The 23137-nt window shown below is 41.6% G+C and overlaps 2 protein-coding genes across 2 annotated transcripts; one reads left to right on the top strand and one right to left on the bottom strand.

The window, feature by feature from the left end:
• Window positions 1-52: 52 nt before the first annotated feature.
• Window positions 53-4907, top strand: ACOT13 (acyl-CoA thioesterase 13). Its single transcript, XM_044426664.1, has 3 exons — window positions 53-314; window positions 2168-2352; window positions 3854-4907. Exons 1-3 carry the CDS (start codon window positions 231-233, stop codon window positions 4008-4010), a joined length of 426 nt encoding a protein of 141 aa, XP_044282599.1. The 5' UTR covers window positions 53-230; the 3' UTR covers window positions 4011-4907.
• Window positions 4908-6634: 1727 nt separating this feature from the next.
• On the bottom strand, window positions 6635-14423 carry CUNH6orf62 (chromosome unknown C6orf62 homolog). The gene is made up of 5 exons (XM_044426441.1): window positions 12284-14423; window positions 11528-11704; window positions 10347-10472; window positions 8503-8637; window positions 6635-7903 (listed from the first exon to the last, which is right to left on the bottom strand). The coding sequence occupies exons 1-5, from the start codon at window positions 12410-12412 to the stop codon at window positions 7778-7780; spliced, it is 693 nt and encodes a 230-aa protein (XP_044282376.1). The 5' UTR covers window positions 12413-14423; the 3' UTR covers window positions 6635-7777.
• Between the last annotated feature and the right edge of the window lie 8714 nt (window positions 14424-23137).

Below are 23137 nucleotides of genomic sequence, written 5' to 3'. Positions count from 1 at the left end.
GGTGCGGCTTAATAAAGGGGAAGGTTCGGCGGATGGAACGCAGAGCAGGGCGTGCGGAGGGCCGAGCCGCGCTGTTAGTCCAGTAGCTTCAGGAGGCGGGGTAGAGGCGGTCGGTGGCTTCTGCTCTCTTGTAGCTACCGCTTTTTTTCCGCCGTTACGAAATTCTTACCCCACCAGCATTTGCGGGGAGCGAGAGAGGTTTGGCAAGTGCGTTACTCAGGAGGAGGGCCATGAGTCACCTTACCATCCATACCCTTCGTGAGGTGGTAAAGCACTTTCGGGAGTCTCCCGGCTTTGATCGGGTGTTAAATAAGGTAATAATAACCGGTGTGGGGCCTTGGCGTGGGTTCCCTGCTTTGTTGGTATTGCTGACCTTTCAGGGCGACCTTGGTAAGTCCTGCGGAGTTCTGCAGTGATATCTGTAGAGACGTTGGACTACAACTCCTAGTTCCTTTAGCAATAGTTCCATGCGAGACGCTCACTAGAAATACTTATTTGGATTGCAAACCTGTTTCTCCATAGCCTCATTCCTGAATATGGACCTACCCTGGAACATATGGACTTCAGCTCCTTCTTCTTTCTTGTCTGTGCCCCCAGTACTGGGTGTCTAAATGTGAATTAAAAGGTGCACGGGTTGAATGATAATTTAATCCATATGGCACAGACCTATGCATGTAGAACTTTTTTCTGCCTAAACAATTCCTGAGGTATGCTGGGAATTGTAGGACTATGCATGTCTAAACCTGCAGAGCATTGCACCTGTAGCTGGTTTTGGCCTGCCAAACATCTTTGCATCTCAAAGAAATGGTGGAGTCATAAAGTAATTCAAACCTTCTGGGGCAAATATTTGTCACATATGTATTCTAACAGCTCATGCTTGTTCTCTCTTCATTTTCTTTATTTTGAGCAAACTTGAGCAGCTATCTATTGCAGACTTGCAACCAGTCTACTGTACGGTGGTACCTTGGCTCACAAACACCTCAGTTCACAGCCAAATTAGGTTGCGAACAGAAATTTCAGAAGAATTTTGTCTCAGTTCGCAAACTCTGCATTGGGTGATGACCACAATTGCGGCCATGTTGCCTCATGAATGCGATCACGCCTGTCTCCCCTGCACGAGTGCAATCGTCATCACTCCCGTCTGTCCCCCCCCCCCCCGAGCATAATCGCAGCCATCTCCCCCTCAGCACGATCTCTATTGCACGATTATGATTTGGAGTCGGACTCTCCCTCCAAACAACCTCTCCCCTGCACCAACCTAGGTTAGTGTTCTCTACTGTACTGTACTTTGTTACTTTGTTTCAAATTTTTGTGATTTAAAAAAAAAATCAGAACGGATTCACCTTATTTACATTGAACCTTGTGGGGAAATTTGACTTGGCTCGTGACCACTTCGGGTTGCAACCAGAGTTGTGCAAAGGATTAAGTTTGTGAGCCAAGGTACCACGGTAGTTTGGCATGATATATGCCGTATTTACAGAAAGCAGATATAAAACTACCTGCTGTTAAAGTACATTTATGAATGATATCATCCAACTAATCTCTAAGGTATCACTTGTGCCTACTCTAATTCATGTGAATAATAAATGCTAAGCCCTTTATTTATTATTATACCCACAAATTTATATAATTGCTCCAACTCCTACTGTAAATACTAGAGAGCTTGCAGAACCATCATAGAGAATAAAGCTTTCAATGACTTCTAGTCCTGATGACTATATGCCCTTAATCCTATATATACTAATAGTAAACTAATTTTCCATATACCTGATATTATGTAATCACAGTGCTAGGTGACGCCCCACAGTTTGTAGAAGTTAGAAAACAAAATCTTTCCACACATTAAGGTGGAAAGATCCAAAAGGCAATCCAGTGAGGATTCTAAATTCATTGGGCACAGAAAAGTGGCTGACACGTAGGTGGGAAAAAGGATGGGAAAACAGTGGGGAGATGAAATGGAACAGAGTGAATGGGAAGAGGACATGGATGTCTGCAACCCTCAACAGGAGATTCCACACTGCAACATTTGCGTGTTTTTGAGAGCATATTGCAACATATATGTACCTTAAATAAAAACATTCATTACCTTTTAAATGTTATATCATGCGGAAAACGTAGAGAAGTTTAGTGGAATTAGATTTCTTCTCTTCCTCCACACTATTTGCAGATGACACTTGTTTCTGCTAGCCCTGGAAAAGTTGTATGTGAAATGAAAGTAGAAGAAGAGCACACAAACCGAGGAGGAACTCTGCATGGAGGGCTGACAGCAACTCTAGTAGATGTTGTGTCAACTGTGGCTTTGATGCACACCGAAAGACAAGCACCTGGAGTTAGTGTGGATATGAACATTACGTACGTATCAAAGAAGTGCGATATGTTAAGTGGTGATTTCTGTTTAAGTGAGCCTTGATTCTACAACAAAATGTGGCAAATAAGAAAGCTACCGAGGACTGTCCTCCTTGAGAGGATGAGGAGACAGGATCTTTAGGAGTACCCCATGTGGTTCCCCAAAAGCAGGAGCCAGGAACAGAGTACATCCATCCTGTAGAAAGAAGGAGTGCCCAGCTTCGGCTTCCAAACACTCTGAAAAGGGAGTTGTTCATGAAACAGCACACTGATTTAATTAACTGGCTGTGCTGAGTTACAGCCAGCTATAAATTAGTTCAGGGAAAGTGGCTCTGTGTTGCAAACAAGCAGCATTATCTGTGATGCTGCCCTTTGTTGATACTAACTGGTATCTAGATTCCTGGACATTTTTTTCACACATCCCCACCTGACTTGGAGCTTCAGACATGCAATAACCATATGACTTCAAACCCTGGACTGAAACTGACCGTTTTTGAATAAGTAATGCAGAGACTTGACTTGTGTGTAGTCAGGGCAGGACAGTTTGTTTGCAACCCATTACTCTCTCCCTGACTCCTCATCCACTGTCGGGAAGGAAACCATCCTGCCTCCTCCTCATCTCTACAGAATGGATTTCCTCTGTCTATGGCTTCTGCTTTTGGGGAACCACAGGGGCTTCCAAAGGAGCACAGTCTTCTGTAGCCATGACCCCTGGGTCTGATTGTGGCTGGAGCTCACTGCCCTGGCTGTCTTCATCTGAAGAATCCTCCAGGTAGGACATGACAGAATGAAAGCAGTTGTCTTAATACTGTCAGTAGCACATTGGTCCATGTTGCCTTCACTGACTGGTAATGGCTTTCCAGGTTATCATGTGGGAGCCTTTCCTAGCCCTACCTTGTGATGCTGGGCATGCAAACCTTAAGCTGTTTCCTTTCCCCAAAGCTAGTGAATTTTCCCAAGGCCACCTCATGGCCAGTGGCTAAGCTTGGTCTGGAACTCACATTCTCCAAATTTACTTCTTGCTCTGCTTGGAAGCCTGTGCTGCATTCTGTCTACAGATAACTGTGTGTGGAACTCAGCAGTTTTCTGTATGTCAGTTTTGTGCAGTTTTTCTCCAGCAGGCCCTACCATGGACGATTATGTGTTATAACCCAAAATATTAAGCTTTGTATAAGTAAACAGCCCCAAATTAACCTACAATCAGTCTTAGGTCAAGTTTGAATTATATAACCGCAAATAATCCAAAATATCCTGATTTGTGTATCATGTAACAAACTATTATCAGAAGCTGATCAAAGCAAGCAGCTCATACATGCTGTTCAGTCTGGCAAGTCCTGGGTTAATTGAATATGTACAAAGAGGGCCTCTCTCTCTCAGCCAAAGCTACTTCATACAGCTATTGTGAGGCTGAAATGAGCTAAGAAAACCATGGATACAGCCTTGATCTCTTTAAAGGAAAGGTAGATTATAAATGTAAGCGTTTTTTCTTCCCTTTTCCGTCTTCAAGCTACATGTCAGCAGCTAAGATTGGAGAGGAAATCCTGATTACGGCTGAGATTCTGAAGCAAGGAAGAAGTATGGCCTTTGCCAGTGTGGATTTAACCAACAAGGCAACAGGAAAATTGATAGCCCAAGGGAGGCATACCAAACACGTGGGGCACTGATAACTGAAAAAGATCACTTCATTTAAAACAAAGCCAAAAACATCCTTTGCAAAATTAGGGTGGAGTGACTTTACAGTAAAACGAAATTGTGATGTAACCAAGGAGGATGAAATGTTCATCAGTATTGTTGGACAATTTAGTATACAGATTGTTAGTGTAAAATCTGCTTCTGACAGCAGAAAGTAGGAGACAGATGTAATACTTTATCCTCCCTACTAAAAAATGTGCCATCATTGATACTAGGTTGACATCTGCAGTGCTAGAAGGGATGCATGGAAAAGATAGGTGGTTTTCTTCTGTCTGTAAGGAAATTTCCTTTGAGCGCCATTTGTAGGAGAGACTATGATGCTGATGGCTTCATACAGTTAGGTTGGATCCAGAATACTGTGGGATACACATGCAGGATGAATGGGAAGGAAAGCTATTTTCACTGATGCTTTGCCTCCCCTTGAAAAGCTTCTGCATGGGGAGGATTCACCAAACAGCACGAGGCATGCTGCTGAGGGCTGAGAAACTGTTGAAAATGCCCACCTTTCTCCCTATGTATCCCCTAGCTGAAGGTTTGCATGAACTCCAGCCTTTCTGTTTGCAGAAAGGCATCTCTGGATCCAACTCTGAATGGTTTCATGTCTTCCAGTTAACTTTCATGTTACTTCCTTCAGCAAAACTACTTGGTAAATGACTGACTTGTGTGTACTTTGAATCCACATCATGTGAATGGCAGATTATTTAAACTACTAGTTTTACCTATTTCCTTGGATGTTGTTAATTAAAATTCATACATGATTATCTTTAAAAGGCACTGTTCTTTCCCAAACAAATTAAAGTACAAATGTTTCATTAAAGGATGTATGATGAGAGAACCACTCAAGTAAAATTTGGTTTTGTAAAGCTTCAGTTTCTGTGTATAATCTTCTCTAATGTATAAAATACCCATTTTATACCTTTCTCCAGCAAGTTTTCTGAAAAATTAAGAACAGAGCTTCCAGAAGGCACCTATGTTGTGATTGCCCTTTGATTCTAAACTCTTTTCCTTTGGTAATATACAAGAAAGATTCCCTATATTATTGAAAAAATGTCATTGTAACTGCTACAAAAACGCAGCATATCATTTTGGCTTTTGCTAGTGAGATTTTTGGATGTTATCAGTCTCTTACATAGTGAGGGTTCTGAATGTTCAACACCTTCCCAGAACTGAAATCCACCCCCAAATCCAGGTTGGGAGTGCCTTTTTAGTTAAGATGATTTAATTTGTATGTAGACTGACTACAACATCTTGTCAACCCTCCCCCAATTATTCTAACCCTTCTCCCCACCTCCACCTGGTTTTGTAGTATCTCACCTAAGTTTGGAAGAGTATGGAAACTTGTGCATTTTCTACATATTTCACGTTCACTGAATATTATAATGCACTTATATCCCACATTTTTTCCTCTTGTGAGAAACCCAAGGTGGGTTACACAGCTCCATTTTATTCTCACAACTACTTAGATTAGTTCATGGGTGAATGACTGGTCCTGTAACCCAGTGAGCTTCATGGCTGAATGGGGACTAGAACCTGGATCTCCCAAGTCCCAAATCAGCATTTCCCACCACACCACTCTTTTATAACTAAAGGATGGCTCCTCAAGGAGCGGTAATTCCCCATCCTGTCATTGACTGGGTTAAGGGGATTTGTAACAGGCTTGCCCCTAGTTGTTACAGTCCTTGCATTTTGCCCTTATTGACAGATTCCTCTTCATTTAGCTTGCCTTTCATAGAAAAGGGGCAGCATTCAAGCTTAGTATATCTGATGAAAACCAGGAAGAGGATTGTGGAAGACTAGAACTGTAACAGAGCCTGAATGATTCAAACAGCATGGCAGCTGGAGTTGTTTTAAACTATCTGGTCCAGACTGTAAAGTGCTTCTGATGCACCATTGTAAAGTAGCAGGAGGTATCTCTTTTTGATGCTTTCAGTAGATGATAAATTAAGTTTTATAGAATTTGATTGCCTGAGCACTTTCAATTCACATGACAAAGACAGCTATTGTTTTGAGAACACCTAATCATTCCCCATTTTAAAGGTCTCTAAATGAGTAGCAAAAAGAAAAAAAGCAAACAACTCTAGGAAGCCAATCGTTACCAAATGGGAATAGCTGTGTATACAAATGAACAGACTATGACTGTACAGAGATACTACTCACCATTTTCTGAAGTGTTACGAATACAACTGCAGCTAGTATGATTGGTGATATTGTAGCACTTTTAGTACTGGATCTTAATACTGTGTTCCCTCTTACTGCATTCATTCCAAATATAATAGCTATTTTCCCAAGGAAAAAAGGAAAATGCTTATCCCTAGTGCCCAGTTTGATCGAACAGAGCCTCAGATTAGCTGTACTATAGGTTATTGCATCATGCTTTTCTTATAAAATTCATTAAAGACTTGTTCACAGGATGTACTGAGGTTCTTTTGGTATATCGGCTCAGCCTTATGAATGTGTATGCTCAGACATGCACATTTAATTGCTATGTTCCATACAAGACTTATCTTACATGCATGGGCTATATGTCAGTCTACAGTTAGATTAACCTATGTTCCAAGTGGGAATGATACATGGCTCTATAAATGAATGCAGCAGGTCATTGATCAACTAATTTATTTCCAATTTTTCCAATTCCAAACAAAAGCTAAATACAAATTTTAAACAGATAAGCACTAGATTTACCCAAAGGGATTAGGCTTATACAGATTTACTTCAGTAAAATTACTCAATCCTTAAGCAAAGCATTCTTTGCCAAAACTATACAGTAGTCTTCCTTATAGTCATTGCACAATCTTAAACAAAATATGTTCTGTCAAAACCAACTTTGACACTCCAAACAATATTTTACAATTAAATCCACAACTGCTATAGATTATCTTATTCCTCCCCTCCCACACCCAAAAGAACCTCAGAGAGTTTTTCTTAAGAAATGTTTTGAAAACCAGCATTTCCAACGCAGTTTACCAGCAAGTTTACAAGTCAACTCTCAGGAAAAAAATAATCTTCTGCCAACATGGTTTCTGCAGCTGCTATTCTGAATTTAGCTGCTTTAGGCTACTTCAGACTCCAGGTCTATAAAATGTATTCAATTCAACAGAACACTCTACATTTAGTTATACAGCAAACTGGGGAAAGAGAAAAATGAGAATGCCAATAAACTCAAACATGGCCAAGCAAAATAAGAGGCAATTAATGCCTACACCAAATGAGATGCCTTTTTCCTTAAAAGATTTCTTTCCCATGGTTAGCCATCTACCGCAACAAGCCATAGACCTATTTATCAGAATGAACCTGACACAGCTCTGATACAATCATGTTAACAGCAAAGCTATAAGGCTTTTACACCATTACATTCACTTCTCACCCTATGAATACTGATATTGGGGGACATGACCAGCACAAATGGGAACACCACCATAAATGATCACTTTGTGCTCTCAGATACATTTCTTTCAGTGTATAACAGTCCCTTCATTTCACATTTTGGTACAATGCTCATGAAATGTAGAATATGCAGAGCATTTTCTTTCACAAGGTCCATGCAGAAAACATCTAAAAAAAATTTAAAGTTCTGAGATACAAATGATAAAAAGAAAATAATCCAGGATGATCAAGTTCCACGATGGATAGTGTTCTGAACATGTGTCCATTTTCTTCTATTCCAAAAGAATAAATGGCAAGAAAAGTGAAAACTGCACTCCTGCATTCTGTGATCTTCCCCATTTTGCTGGCCAGTATCCTATTCTGGCATGTAAGGGCGGAGGTGTTCCTCTATGGTACCAACCGCCCAGTGGGTGAGCTGCTCCTGTGGCAGATACAGGCAGATGCTGCATAACTTGAAGATTGTAGCTTTGTTTTTTGGAGTCTGGAAAGAGATACATAAACCTATTTCAGAACCAAGTATTTTTTATAAATAGCAGTGTCGGGAAAAAATCAAACTTTGCACATTTCTTTCAACTCCTCTTTTCAGAAGTAGAACAGTATCACTAAGAATCTAGCAGACGTGTGGCACTGCAAGGTTAATACTTAACAGAAACAGCATTTTATATCCTGCCTTTTCCAGCAGGAACATCATATCAACTACTTTTTCTGAAAGCATGTACAAGTCATTGTGATTCAAAAGGGGCAACTGAATGGAAATATGCCACCATTAATGACAAATGCTGCTCATACACATGGGGAAAATCCCAATGCTCTCTGTTCTAAAGCCTAACAGGAATGTCCCCACTAAATGCTTCACTGCAGAAATAAAAAACAAAACAATTGGTTTCCTACTATATCCCACAATGTTAAATGTGTCCAATGCATGTTACATATTATGTCAATATTTCTAAACTATTTAAGCATTCTGTCATGGCAATTGATTTTTATCTATATTCCTATTATATGTAAGCTAACCTAACAGTCAATGAATTAAAAATAACACAATGTAATTATAGGAATAGTTCATTAAAAGATACTTACCTGCAAGTGCTGTCTGTCAATGAAGAGAAACACTGACTGGTTAGGGTTGTTGATAACAATTCCAGTCTTGTCCTTTCGGCTCAGTACATGCAGAAACTGTTTTTCATAGTCACCATGATGAAATTCAAACCTGGCCTGTAGGACATAAAATATGTTTGAAAAAAGTTTAAAAAAATACAAATAATGCTAACCCAAAGATAACTTCATTACTATTCATTAATTTCTCCAAGTACAACAGGAGTGAGATTTCAAGCTTACCGAATCAGTTTGTTCTTTTACTAGAGCTTTGACACAAAAGACAACACTTGGTATTAATGAATTGTGAGCACATGAAGTAGAGGATTGAATGACGCTCACAGTCCTTCTGTACAAAAATCCACTAGGGATTACCTCAAGATTTTTCTCCTATTCCTTTCTGCATGACTTTAAGATTGGAGAGTAATTTCTTTGCTGCTATTTTTAAAAAGAATTGGGAATAAATCCTTTTCTATCAACCAAATCACCCTGAAATCTACAAGTAAATCCAGATCTGCCTAGCATCCGAGGTACATCATAGAAGAAATGTATTCAACAAAGAAATACTTAAGACATGTAGTAGTTGAAATGCAATTAAATTTAGTACAATGTATCAGATGCCCATGTTTAATTTTATATAAACAAACCAATGTTGATTCATATAAGAGTATAGTGTGTTGCATTGTAAAAGCCTCTGGTAAGTTTATTAAACCAAGGACACAACTAAACCAAGGACCACTTCAAAAATGATCCAACATGACCTTGAGAAAACCAAAGACTGCCTCGTGGATTAAATTTATTTTTGGGGTGATCCTGGATCCATATTTATCATGTAAGGACCAGATGGCCTCTGTAGCCCAGAATGCACATTATCAACTACAGTTGGTGCACCAACTACATCTATTCCGTCCCTGGATAAGTCTATACACAGTGATCCATGTGCTGGTAACCTCTATGCGCTGGTAACCCACCTACTGTAATGCCTTCTATGTGGGGCTGTCTTGTACTTGGTTCCAAAGTTGCTGCTAGTTCAGGAAGCAGCAGCCTTGGGTGTGACACCCAACTATGCTCACATAATATTAAAAGAACTACATTAGCATCCTATTAGATACCAAGGCATGTTCAAGGTTATGTTGACATGCAAAGCCATCAGCTACTTGAGAGCAGGATAACTAGTTGACCAGCTTCCCAGTCAACTGTTAGATCTTCAGAGTACGTAGTGTTGGTTATTATGCAACCTACAAATGTCACCATATAAGATCTTGAAGGTAAGCCTTCTTGGTGACAGCAACAATCCCTCCAGAAAAGCTTCCCCTGAGCAAATCAGGAAGCATAAAGTGTGGTATGCTTCAAATGCCTCCTGAAAATTCATTTACTTCAGCCTTCTCTAGTTTTTAACTATCTGCAACTATCACATGCTGCTGCATACTTCTTTTTGCATTGCTTCTGTATTGTTATTGTAGTTTTAAAATGTGTTTTACTTAAAATGTTTTAATATTGTATTTGAACGTGTTTTTAAAATTTGTATGTAAACTGTTCAGAGATGCTTTAACATTAAACAATATAAAATATTAGGGACAAATAACAAAATGTATGCCCAAATAGTACTCATCACTTCTGATCCTAGATGCATCCAGACCCAAAACATATTTGCATTTGACACACTGTACCTTGACAAACCAAGACTTTAAACAACATCTCCACCCCACACCCCTAAAAAGGCTCCATCGATCACTTATGATGAGTTTACAGAAAAGGAGAAATTTCACTGAAATTGGCAATGTCTTACTTGGAATGTATTACCACACAACCCCAAAAAAACACCGCACCTGAACAGGCCTAAAGGGCTCATCATGCAATCCCTTCCACCTAGAAAACAGAAGACAAACTATCTTCTCAATATCATTCCGAGGCCAAAGTATGAAGTCCATCTCCTGTGTACAGCCAATTACATCCTGTAAGGAGGAAACATATCAACTGTATCCATAAATCTAGTATAAGAAAATATAGGTATTAGTTTGTGGAGAAGGAATAACAACAATAATTCAAATTAAAAATGTAACTACCATACATATCTAATATAATTATTTCTTTTTCCTGTTCCTCTGACTTTCTGCTCAGGCTATATAATATAGCCTGCGTATGAGCTATCTAGTTATTAATTTACATTTCTAGTATGAAAATCAGAGCCCTGTTCAAGTAATAAACTCTCACCACAGCAGCAAACTTTCAAAGTTACAAAAAGTTATTGAATTGTAACATTGATCTCACGGTAGTAATTTAGGTGTTGAACAGCAAACATGGTCCAGTTTCAATAAAAATATATTTTCCACATTTTCATGTTCCATTTTGCTGCCTGTATCAAGGATATTAAAAACAACTGTACAGTTTACAGTAATATTTGTAACTAAAATTTATTTCATGTTTTGCTTCAGGAGCAGCTCATTTTTATGGCTTGGTTCCAGCATTGTCCAGGAGAAGCATTCTGAAAATGGTACTCTGTCAGAGGACACACCTGCAGGTAGAGGGGGCAGGCATTTTGGTTATTCACCCTACACTGTAGCCCTTCAAAAGAAAAGTGTACTAGAGGATTGGAGAACTCTCTGGAACAGTACAAGGAGGTTGCAGAGGAAGGAGGAAACCAGTGAAATTCACCTTATTTTTACCAACAGAATTTTCCTCTGGGTTGCAAGAATTTCTGTGCCCAGGACTCCTACTATACACAGAAAGGAACTCAGGAGCTAAGCCCTATGTTGATTTCTATAGGAGAAGTATAGACAATCCCACATTACCATGTATTTTCCAATCCCATTCTACCTTACTTCCAATAGGCATGTAGAATAGCATGGGAGAAACTTGCAGTTCAAAGTGAAAAGACCTCATTTAAGCACATGCAACCACTAGATGCTTTGACTCCTATTGGACATTATCTAAATATCTGATCAAAAAGCACAACTGGAAACAAGTGTTAACAAAACCTGACATTTGAAAATGTTACAAATTACTTTACCCTGCGCATAGACTGGTAGCGGGGTGCATGCAGCTGTACAACATCCTTTTGTAGAAGCTCTATGGAACTTTCCAAGGAATAGCTGGAATCCCGCACACCTTTCAGGATATTTTCTTCATAATTATTGGTCATGACTGGTATCACTTCAGACACTTCAAAGAGCGCTGACTTTTTCCTCTAATCAAAGAATACAGAGGAAGTGAAATATTGTATTTCATTAATTTCTGAGCAGTTTATAGTTACACTGCTTTGAGCACTTAAAAAATCAAAGTTAACCTTAAAAAAGGAGAAACACGGGATTTGGGAAACAATGAAAACTCAGCTTAGAGACACTATGTAATCTAGCAAAACTCATTCTTTGACTTCAATGAAATATAGTCACATACATGCTTTAATATAAATCTCTATCATAAACATCAACACAACTAACATAGCTGAATTTATGCTGGAGTACAATCTGTCAGTTTTGGGTATCCCTCAAATTTGTGTCCTACCTCCGTGTAAATGGTAACCCTTACACACTTCAAAACCTGTAGTAAGGTCATTACTATACCTAATACAGGCATATCTATAAATAAAAAACACACAGTAGAAATAGAGCATTATCAAAGCTATTGCCTAAGCATGATACCCAGAAAACCAAAGTCTAGTGGCTCTTTACTTCTGTTTTCTATATTTGGTTTCAGATCATGTTGCTAACACATCACATTTTTAAATTACAATGCACAAGTCTTTAACAATCAGAACTGAGATTACCTTGTCTTTGAATACAAAGGCAATATACATCTTGAAATCGAACTGGTCAGCAAGAGACTCTTTTTTCTTTTTAAGCTGAGCACGAAGTCTGTTCAGAGCTTGTTTCTTCCGGGAGTTTGGGTCCCCCATTTTGTAATACAGATGGTACTAAAACCTTTGGAAACTGTCACTAAACTATGGGCCTTTTTTATAAGACTTGAGTACAACAGAAACAAGTCATTTTATTCCTTCTTATACCACTGAATCAATAAAACAGACGTAACCCAAAAATGCACCTCAGGCAATTGTTTTACGAGACTGTCTTAGGAGAGGGGTAATAAAACAAAAAAAAGTAATAGTCCAACCATAATTGGACAAAGTTTGTGCAGTATTATCAAAAACCCAAAGGCATTTGAAGAAAATACACTGAAATACACAGTTTAAACCACGGGACTAAATGGGCAACAATGGGGAAAAAATCTTATCAGAATTTGCGTGTATAAAAAAAAGCAATAATGGGTATGGACCCAATCCATTTGGGCGTTGTTTTGCCTCAACCCCCCAAAAACTCCCCCAAACAAAAACTGAAATTAAGAACAGTGTTCTAACCCACCCAGATTCATGACTCTGCTGATTATTATCAAGATTTCTGCTATTGCTATGCTGCCTGGCTTTATTTTTAAGAATTATTACACTTGGTAAAAAGCAAAGGAGGGAGTGCACAACAGGAGCGGATGTTCTAGGAGGTAAGACGTTTCCCTACCAACAACAAAATCATCAACCACAGACAACACAGTGCTGGTTTGCAGAGGAGCAAGGAGTTTGGAAAACAGCAGAGTCATTTCTAACTTCATCCTGCTCATCATCAGGCACATGGTCGCCCTGAGGCTGTGTCTGTTTGAGAGAAGAGGGATCATGATGGCCATTGATAAAAGAGTAGAAGGAAGCTATAGAGAGTATCTGGCCTACAGGCTTTGAATCCCGAGTTGATCTCTCGATCTAGCTCTCCCCTTGCAGGGAGAAACACCTACATCCCCCAACAGCTTCCCTTGTCCTACCCCACCGACAGGGCGAAAATCCTCCTCCCTCTGCCGCTTGGCACCGCAAAGGAGCGCAGTTTAATTGGGGCTGGGCATGGCTGATGCGAGTGGCCTCATTGCCGGAGTTGTTCTCCTCCTTGCTCAACACTGAAGAGGAAGGGGCGGGCCTGTGCTCAGCGCAGCGGGGGCACTCAGTCTACGGCCCGGAATTCGCTCTTGCGTTCAGTCATCAACTCGGGTTCTTAAAAACACAAAATAGAAACCAAGGAAAAGAACACGCCAAGAGATTTCAATTGCAAAAACCGGCAGTTTGCAGAGATTTTTGATACTGCAAACTTAACTCTATTTAGAAAAGAGGGCGAAAAGTGCTTGCGGGGCAAACACGTCGGATCATCTTTTTAAAGACACAATAGGATTAATCCGCCTTTCCCTTTTAGGAGTTATTTGGGAAAGGTTTAAGTTGTTGGTTCCTAACACCCCCTCCCCTTCAGCCTTCCCTCAGAAAAAGGACCTTCCCTCCGACTATCCTTTTGGCCCCAGCGGGAGGCTCAGGCGGCAAGAGAGACCAAACCAGACCGGACCGGAGAGTGTGGCGTGGACTGGCTCGCTACCCGCAGCCGGCGGGCGCGGGCGGAGCAGTGGAGGCGGTGGCGGCGGCGCTGCTAGCAGCACGGGTAGGAGCCATGTCAAGATAAAGCCACCAAGAAGCCGTCGAGCTCCCCCATCCCCGCTGCGCTGTTCACGATGACCGGGCCGCCCGCTCTGCCGCTGCTCAGCCCCAGCAGCCTGGTCCCCATAGCCTAAGCTCGGCGCCCCGGAGCCACCGGGGGTGGGCAAATGGCGGCGGCGGCGGGAGGAGGAGGACGGCGACGACGACGACGACGAGAGAAGGAAAAGGAGCTGGCGGCGAGGCGACGCTGGGCCGGGCAATCCCTGCGCTACAGGCTCCTACAACGCAAAGGGCAGGAGGAAAGAGAGCGACCGCAGCTCCCCTCCTGTCCCCTCTCACGGGAAGAATAGCGCGGAAGAGTCTCTTGGGCCGAATGTCGCGGAAAGCGGGCTGCGAAGCAGGAACGGCATCCAGCGCGAAACCCCCTCAAAATGGCAGCCACCGCCTCTCCTTCCCTGCCTGAGTCACACGCACACAGGCTCCGCCCATGACCCACTGCGCAGGCGCTCTGCAGTCGGCAGTACCATTTCGGAAAGCGGGGGGAGAATGGGAAAAGAAGGGGCGAAGTAGTTGACGCCAACACTGCCCGTGCGTGTGATTTCGCGGCGTTTTCCACCAAGTAGTGGCTGCATGCAAGCCCGTCCTTGCAGCTGAAACTTGTGCAGGGTTACAACTACCTTTGGCGGCTATGCTGGACACACGTACTGGTTCCTGATAGGATTGCGCCGTCAAACAATGGGCTGCGCAGCCTGCATCGAAGTGGCTGATATACATACGATCAGTCTGTTAGTGTGACCCTCAAGCCGGGTAACTTGAAAAGCAACCCGATTCATAGCGTTGGATTTACTTGAGTGTAAACAAGTACAGGTGCGGTGCTACAAATCACGAAGTGTCACATGCACGTTCAATGCATAAATAAGTGCAAGATTAAGGGCATTAGGAATATCGGTTACAGGTATTTGGGTGGATGCTGTTCCGTAAGGAGAGGAGGATATTGGCCAACCCTCTTCCACAGTTTTGATTGTGGAAACTTTTGAACTCTTCTATTGCAGCTAGTCTGAAGACAATGCGTATTGTATGTACCACGACTTGTTCAGCAGTTGTTGAGAGATTTAAAAGTCCTCTCATCCGAAGTATATGCTTCTAAGCTGAAATTATGAGGTCTCCTGCCAAGATGCTCTCCCATGAACATTTACTTGAAATTATGCCCTATTTAGCCTACATTTTATTTCTAAGCAAACACTTGCTGGTTTGAGTTGCCAAATTCCAGCTTTACCTTTGATGTCCATTCATCAGCAAGCGAAGATGTTTTTTATTTGGACAGGGTTTGGCCTTTATGCTAACTTTTCTGCTGAAATAGTTGTTACCTTGTGGGTCAGTTTATTCTTCATGTGTCTGTTTTTAATTGATTTGTTTTTATATTATTTTGGATTTTGTAGATGTTAGCCACATTGAGCACTATTTCTAGCAGGCAAAGTGGGCTATGAATGTAAAAAATACATTCACACAAGGGGAAAGAGTGTGTGTGTGTGTGTGGGAGGGGGAACAGCAATTATGCATTGCATGTGTTCTGCTTACCTGTGTGGAGTGTTCTGTCCTGCCTCCCTATTCAGTGGTTGGATGTTTGTATTGGAGATTTGCACCTGGAGTCTTGAGGAAGGGTACCTGTTACCAATGCACTTTTGCATGTTCTGAGACCAGGTCAGTGGTATGTTCTGAAGACAAGTGCTCATCATGAGAGTCGCCATAGCCAAGCCTCCAAGGAGGGTCCAAAAATTCAGGGTGCTGTGTAGATCCAAAAGAACAACCCAGTTTTAACCATTTGCATCTTCACCAAGAGGAGGTAGCTTATGAAGCCAATTTGTTTCAATTGCCCATTCAAGACCTGCTGGTCCCAAAATACTCTGCATTGCATCAGGAAACAATATACTGTCACTAGTTCGAGTTGCTGTGAGGATTTTGGCTAAGTTCAAAGGAACAGGATTCTGAAGCAGGGTGGCAGATGATATCTTATCATCCCTGGTCAAAGTTCTCCTGCCCTTCCTCTTGTTTCTCACCACTAGGGCTCCCACCTTGGAAGTTCAAAGGATGTGCAGCACAAGGCCAGAGAGGTGCAGTCCCATGCCACATATCCTTTCATCTGAGTTGTGGTTTCCCCATGTGAGAGAAGTGCATATGGTGCAGGTGTGCTACAATCGGGAACTGAGTTTCACTATTTACTAAGCTCCATTAGTGAAGAAGCTTTGTGGGGCCTCTTTCCAGTGGTGAGTATGGCCAAAGGCAAGAACACAGGGCCAGAAAATCAAAAATGCCAACAAGATGGTAATCAAGCTCTAGGAGAGGCATTTTAACTTTTCAGAATAGTGGGTGGGGGGCTGCATAAAGGCAAAGAAATCAGCGAACAATGTCTGGAGGAAAGGTGGGCTTTTTGGAGGGCTGCGGAGGGCCAGATTGGAACGCACATTTTGGCCCCTAGGTGTGTGGTTCAGTCCCTTGCAGTGCAGGACTCGCTCTGTTTTCCTTCCTTTGCTGCCTCGTGCCACCCACATCTCCACCCCATCTCAACTGCACTGTGGATGAATCTCTCCTGGCAGATGGTAGAGGAGCGTTTCTACCAAACCCTGCAGCTTCCCGGTCAGCAACTTTTCACCCACAGGAGTAGAACGTCAATGTTTTTAATGCCACATTGCCATCTAGTGGAAAATTAACTTGAGTCCCTGATGTAACCAATTCAGCTTTAAGGACAAAGAAAGGGATGATTTCCCACAGACTCTCTGTGCCTCTTGATTTGAAAAACATGACCTGGAATGCACACAGAGGACATGCAGACTTGTATATTCTTTTGCATTTTGTTTTTAATTTTTATTCTCTACCCTGCCCCCTGGATAGCTGAAGCTCTCTGGGTGGTTTACAACCAGCTCTTAAAATACAAAAGAGATACAATTAAAAATGCAAGTACAATAAAATACAGGATACATTTCCTGTATACAAATTTAAAACAGTGTAATACACAAAAATGTAAAACAGTTTAAGCATCTAAAACAATTTTAGTAAGACTAGACCTAGTTAAAACAGCTGACATAACCTATCATACGTCATTCCTTATAAACTGCTCCATCCCAAATGTTCAGGTTTAAAAAAAAATCGATTTAAAAAACATGTAGGGCACAATTTTATTGGGATGCCTGTACCCCTCTGGACCAGGGAGGCTTCTGAATATTCAGCACAGAGCTAGGGGAGTGGCAGGGCCATCTTCTCCTCCCTCCTCCCACCCTTTCCATTTTTGCTACAGACTTTTTTGTCCATCTAGATGGAGCATCTGGGAGGGGGAGGAAGGATGCTGGAAAGGCATTAGGACAGTTTGTATCCTGGCCTCTCTGATGGCCTCCAGTTCCCAGAGATACCACTTTAAACCCTAGCTGAAGTCATTTTCTTAAACTTGGAGAGCAGCATTCTTTCTGCACCGGCTGTGAAGGGTCAGTAGATGGGGGTCAGAGCAGTTCAGAGCTCAGAGTTATAAATCCTGTGCCTCCCTGCCCTTCAGACAACCTCTAGGCACCCAAAGATGGTTTTCTTAAAATTCTTGCTCCATCCACCCACAACAGAGATTCATAGTACTTTTTCTTGCATTAGGCAAAATTGGATTGCATGTATTTCTACCACTCCTTCACCCTTTCCCAGGATTTAATTTTCTCCTGGAATCCCATGGGCATACTCAGGGTCAATCTCCATACTACATTATCCATGTTCTTAAAAAAACATGCTCCAAACTTTCTAAAGAAAAAGAAGATACGGGGCCCTGATTTAGAACATGCTCTAGATGGGAAGGAGTGCCACCAGCAGCTTCCTGTTGACATCTTTCCACTACTACTACTTCTCCCCAGGGATGCTGTTAAGTTGAAACAGCAGCACCTTGTAAGTAGCAGCCACCAAGCAGGCTATTGTTAGGAGGTCTGTCCATTTGGGGCAATTCCATCCAACATTGTTCAGAAGTACTCTGTGAGCTCCCACAATATTCTGATTCTCTTTTAGAGGGTGATGAGAAAGCTGCAGGGAGGAGGAGAGAATGCGATTTTTTTTTTAATTTCTTGAAACTTTTCCTGTTTACTCACTTTAGGATCCATACTATTACATTGCGGCAGTTGCAAGCACAATCTACTTTCATAAATATTCCACTACAACAAGTAGGGAACTATTCCAAGTAAATGGATTAAGAAACGGAGTGCCAAGAGTTTGAGAGCTAATGTACACAATTGTTATGGTTGCCTACAAGGCTAACCTAAAGCTGACAGCTTGGTATGTCATCAGGCCCAGTTTTAGGTTTTGGAGACCCCTGGGCAAACTGCCATCACGTGCCTTTGGTTTTCTCTGCATTAGAAGAGTGCACTTTTGCCCCTTCAGATGTTGGACTACATTCCCCATCATGCCTCACTATTTGTTATGGTGGTGAAGGCTGATAGGAGCTGCAGTCCAATAGCACCTAAAAGGCCACGAGTTCCCCACCCTACCCTGCATACTTGATTAAGGGCAGCTTACTTGCCCATTAGTATGAAGACTACAGCAAGGGCTACATAGCCAAACTCGTTACTGCATACAGACTGGGTTTAGACATGAGAACCCACACTCAAGGGTTGAGTATGGGTTGTCACTGAACCATGAGTTGTCGTTGAAATGTGCATCACTGTGTTGTGCTAACAAGTCATGAAGATTACCCATGTTTTGTTGTTGGTTGTGAACTGTGGCTTGTTTGTAGTTAACAAACCATGGTTTGTTAGTGCAGTTGGGTTCATCAACACAATAATCCATGTTTCAACCACCATTCGTATTTCAGTGGCAATCCACACTCACTCCCATCAGTCCTTGAATGCAGATTATCATGTTGTCTCAACGTAGTGACAGGGTAGGCCCAGCTTCATTAGGAAGTTCATGGTAGTGGTGGTACTTGAACCCACTTTTCCCATGTCCATGCAATACACTGTCCACTGAATAGCACCTCTATTGAAGTCTAGTTGGAACAAACATATTTGAACAGAACTTTTCCTCAGAAACTCTGAAAGACAGCTTTTGTTCCATCATGTTACTTGATATTGGTTATAGTTACTAAAATTAAAAAATAGGTGTGTCAACACTGTTGTTTTGAACAAGTCATTCTATTCGGTACGCTGAAAACAATATATCCAGAAAAGGACATTTTCTTTGCTACGTCTTCTGAAAATGTTTAAATGAAGCTTCCTTTTGCACAGAGAATGTTCAGAACTAATTGGCTGAGCTCAGTGAGAAACCTCACTGTTTGTTCAAGTGCCTATTGAAGTGCAAACGGTCATAACAGTAGGAGTATTAATTTGTTTTGAAACACACTGAAAAGCATTTGAACATGTAGAATTAGAGAAAAGACAAATCAAGATTGGCAAAATGCTGCAAATGAAGGCAAATGTCACAACATGTTTTTCTGTGTACCAGACCTTTGTGTTCTCTGGGCTGAAATAGTGATGTAACTTGAAGCCTTCCTGTTGGATTTCTGGCATTCATTAGATGTGTTTTTCACAAATAAGCCTATCATCTAAATTACTGAAAGTTCTTTTAGATCCAAAGCAATGAATTCTTTACAATTTGCTCCAAGCTGAAGCAATGAGGAACTCTGACTGAATCATAATGGTGCTCAACAAAACTTTTTCATCTAGTTCAGAAGTAGTGACCCCCTAGCTGGCACATTCATAGGCAAGAACAGATTAAAGGAAAAATAACAGCTATCCTATTACCTTTGTGATCCTAAACATCTATTCTGCAAATTTCAGTTAAAAGTCTGTAGCACTACTGTAAACAGAACTTATTCACAGCAGTACATTGAAGATGATTTCAACATATGAGAAAAAAAATGCTGGCTGACACAAAGCATAGATGAGGTGATGAAAGACTATCCCTGGACCTTATCACTTTAGACTCCATGTAAGAGTTTGCTTGACTGAATACAACTCCGTATCAAGAAAAGCAACTCAGTGCTCAAGAAAATTAGAGGTATTTGCATTTTGCAATCGCTGCCTCATTCACGGAATTTTAGAAGGAGTCCAGAAAAGTTGACTTCCATTTGTAACCTATGTTTTCCCAGCCGCACAGTGCTTTTGGACTGGCCATGCTAAGAGGTATCCCTCTGGAATTAACCCAAATACCGGGAAGAACAGTTGTAGTTTTCCTGCCAACATGCAAGATTTGCTATGTGCAGGGCATGTTTTTCTCCTAGGGGGTAGCTTGGAACTATGCAATCTTACATCTGCAAAATGAATTGGTGTGACCTGGATTCTGTGTGGCCACTAGATTACTGCTTGTGTGATGTAGATCTTCGCATTCACTTACAGTGAAATTCACAATTAAACTTGGGATGCACAATCCCAAGCCGTCCTGAGATCTTGTATAATAGGATGGCATACAAAAGCTTTAAATAAATAACTAAATAAATGTCTTAGTGGTGTTGCACAAGTTTACATGCAAAATGTTCCAAGTTCAGTTCTTGACATCCCCACATAAAAGATCTCAGTCTCAAAACCCTGAGACTAGTTTACACAACTTATAGATCCCTTATCGATGATGCTTTGTACCCTAAAATCTTAAATCTGGTGCAGCAGTGGTTGGTAGACAGTGTAGCAGCTTCAGAAATTGCATGCTGAAAAGAGGCCGCTCCTAACAACAACGAGCCACTGCTACCCAGTGGGACTTTCTGGAAGTGTTTCCGGAGGTACAGACCATTTACTGCAACACAGTGCCTCAAATACCTGGCCCACAGATTCGATCCTGTAGCATGCTATGCTATGTACGGTGCTTAAAAGGGTTGGTTGGGGCTCCACAATCCTCACAATTTGTTGTTGTTGGGAGCGGTGATTGTGAGGATATAATGGAGAGAAGAACCTTGCATTCCCCGTCTCTTATCTAACAAACATGTTTTATATATTTTATGTAAACATGGTTACATATTTTATGTAAAGTTTACAGGTAGGCCTGATCTCAGGTGGGTACCAATAAATGTATACTGGTTCCGTATTCATTCAATTGCCAGGGCTCTCCCCATCCCCAAATCCTCAGAATTTTACTTTATCTGAACTCTTGGCAAATACATTGTTGTTGTTAGGTGCCATGAAGTAGTCTCCGATTTCTAGCAACCCTATGGATAAGTACCTTCCAAAATCCCCCGTCCTTCACAGCCCTGCTCAGCTATGAAGTCAGGGCTGTGGCTTCTTTATGGAACTGATCAATCTCATATTCGGTCTTCTTCTTTTCTTCTCCCTTTGAATGTTGCTAGCATTATTGTCATCTCCAGCAAATACATTAGAGATCTCTAAACCTCTAATTGCCAGAATTCTGTAAGTGGAGATATTTTGGGCTCCAGCTCCCACTACCCCATCCAGCATGGCCATATGGATTGGGGATAAGGGAAATTGTACTCCAACATACATGGAGGGTACTGGGTTGGGGAAGACAGTGTGGAAGTGAGACCTGTCCATAGCAATCAGTAGAAAAATCCAAGATCTTCCTCTGTGGAATCTGTGACTGGACAGCAGGTATTCTTGTAAAAGATAGGAGAGGATAACCACAAAGAAAGGGATCCGGCTGTTTATAACCAGGTCCAGCTGTTTCTTCACTTTGTATGAAACATTTAAGGCAGAATCCTATATACATTTAGACAGGAAAAAAAGGTCTACAGCTCATGGCATGCCAATGAGCATAGCTGGCTGGTCCATGCTGGGAACTGTAGGCCTTTTCCCCCCTTGTCTAAATATACAGAGAATTGTGCCCTAAACATTTTATTAGCATTTTTGAGAACTTACAAGCACTAACCATCTGTATGCAAGTAAATGGGTAGCACAACTGAGATAACAGTTGTAAGCCGCCCCGAGGCTTCGGCGAATGGGGCAGCATAAAAATGTTTTAATAAATAAATAAAAATAAATAACACAACTTCTGTATGCAGCTGAGTGCTGGCATGGGAGGAGATTAGAGTCTTAAATTCACCTCTGACCTGCATAACAATTATCTGTAATGCAGGGCTGATGTAAGCCACTCAGCCACAGTCCTATCCCTAACCTGCAATAATTATTTAATATCAATGGGTGATGATGATGGGCCACATTTGAAGGATATTGTATGTCCTTCTCTCAACCCGCAGTATGTAAAATGGCAAGTAACAGCACCCAACAATATTGCAGGATTGTTGTAGTTACTCTCTCAACCTGGCTTCCCCACCACAACCTACTGCTGAACTACCTTGCAAGAAATCATTCAGCTCAAACAGCAATATTTGGGCAGAATTATATTACTTATAATAAGCAATATAACAGAGTTGGAAATCAAAACTGAGTCCCCTGGCATACAGTAAGTGGTTTGCTGCTCTGAAAGAATGGAAGATGAGGTCACTCTTTGAGAGTAAGGTGCACGGAAGTTAATTGGGTGTACACCTCTGGATAAGCATTGTTATGCAGGCAAGCACTACTATGCTGCACAAATGCAGCACCTCTCTACTAATAACTAGGAAGGGGCCCATAGGGCTATCTAAGTCTAACCTGCTGCTCAGTGGAGGACTCCAAGTTAAAGCATCCCTGATAAATGGCTGTCCGACTGCTTCCCGAATGCCTCCAGTATAGGAGAACCCACAACCTTCCTAAATAATGGTTCCATTTCGGCTGTCCAGCCAGAATCTGGCTTCCTGTAACTTAAGCCCATTATTTTGTGTCCTGCAATCTGGGATGACTGGGAAGAGATCCTGGCCCTCCTCTGTGTAACAGGAAGTACTTGAAAAGTGCCCTCATTTCTCTCCTCAGTCTTCTCCTCTTGAGGCTAAACTTGCCCAGTACTTTCCACTGATCCTTACTGAGCCTTGTTACCAGTTCCCGGATCATCTTTTTTGCCCTCTTCTGAACCCCTTTCAGCTCGTCTGCATCTTTCTTAAACTGTGGTTCGCAGAACTGGACGTAATACTCAAGAATGTGCCTAACTAGTGCAGAAGGAGCAGTATCTCACGTGTTTTGCAAGCTGTACCTCTAGTAATGCAACCCGAAGTAACTTTTCTTTTTTTGCAGACTCGTCTCATTGTTCACCGGATGCGTGTAAAATTATGGAGAGTATATACAAGTGTATAGATGCGTGTATATAGGTGCAGTGTGTGTAGGAAGAATCGTA

Source organism: Varanus komodoensis, unplaced genomic scaffold, assembly GCF_004798865.1.
Source record: "Varanus komodoensis strain SLA01 unplaced genomic scaffold, ASM479886v1 scaffold17, whole genome shotgun sequence".
NCBI lineage: Eukaryota > Metazoa > Chordata > Lepidosauria > Squamata > Varanidae > Varanus > Varanus komodoensis.
This window is presented reverse-complemented; position numbering and strand designations above follow the sequence as displayed.

Coding starts and splice junctions, on each gene's coding strand:
- CUNH6orf62 (XM_044426441.1), bottom strand. CDS start 12,412: ATGGGGGACCCAAACTCCCGGAAGAAACAAGCTCTGAACAGACTTCGT. Junction 11,705..12,283: donor CCTTTGTATTCAAAGACAAG/GTAATCTCAGTT, acceptor TTCTTTGATTAG/AGGAAAAAGTCAGCGCTCTT. Junction 7,904..8,502: donor TTGACAGACAGCACTTGCAG/GTAAGTATCTTT, acceptor ATCTCTTTCCAG/ACTCCAAAAAACAAAGCTAC.
- ACOT13 (XM_044426664.1), top strand. CDS start 231: ATGAGTCACCTTACCATCCATACCCTTCGTGAGGTGGTAAAGCACTTT. Junction 315..2,167: donor TTGATCGGGTGTTAAATAAG/GTAATAATAACC, acceptor CACTATTTGCAG/ATGACACTTGTTTCTGCTAG. Junction 2,353..3,853: donor AGTGTGGATATGAACATTAC/GTACGTATCAAA, acceptor TCCGTCTTCAAG/CTACATGTCAGCAGCTAAGA.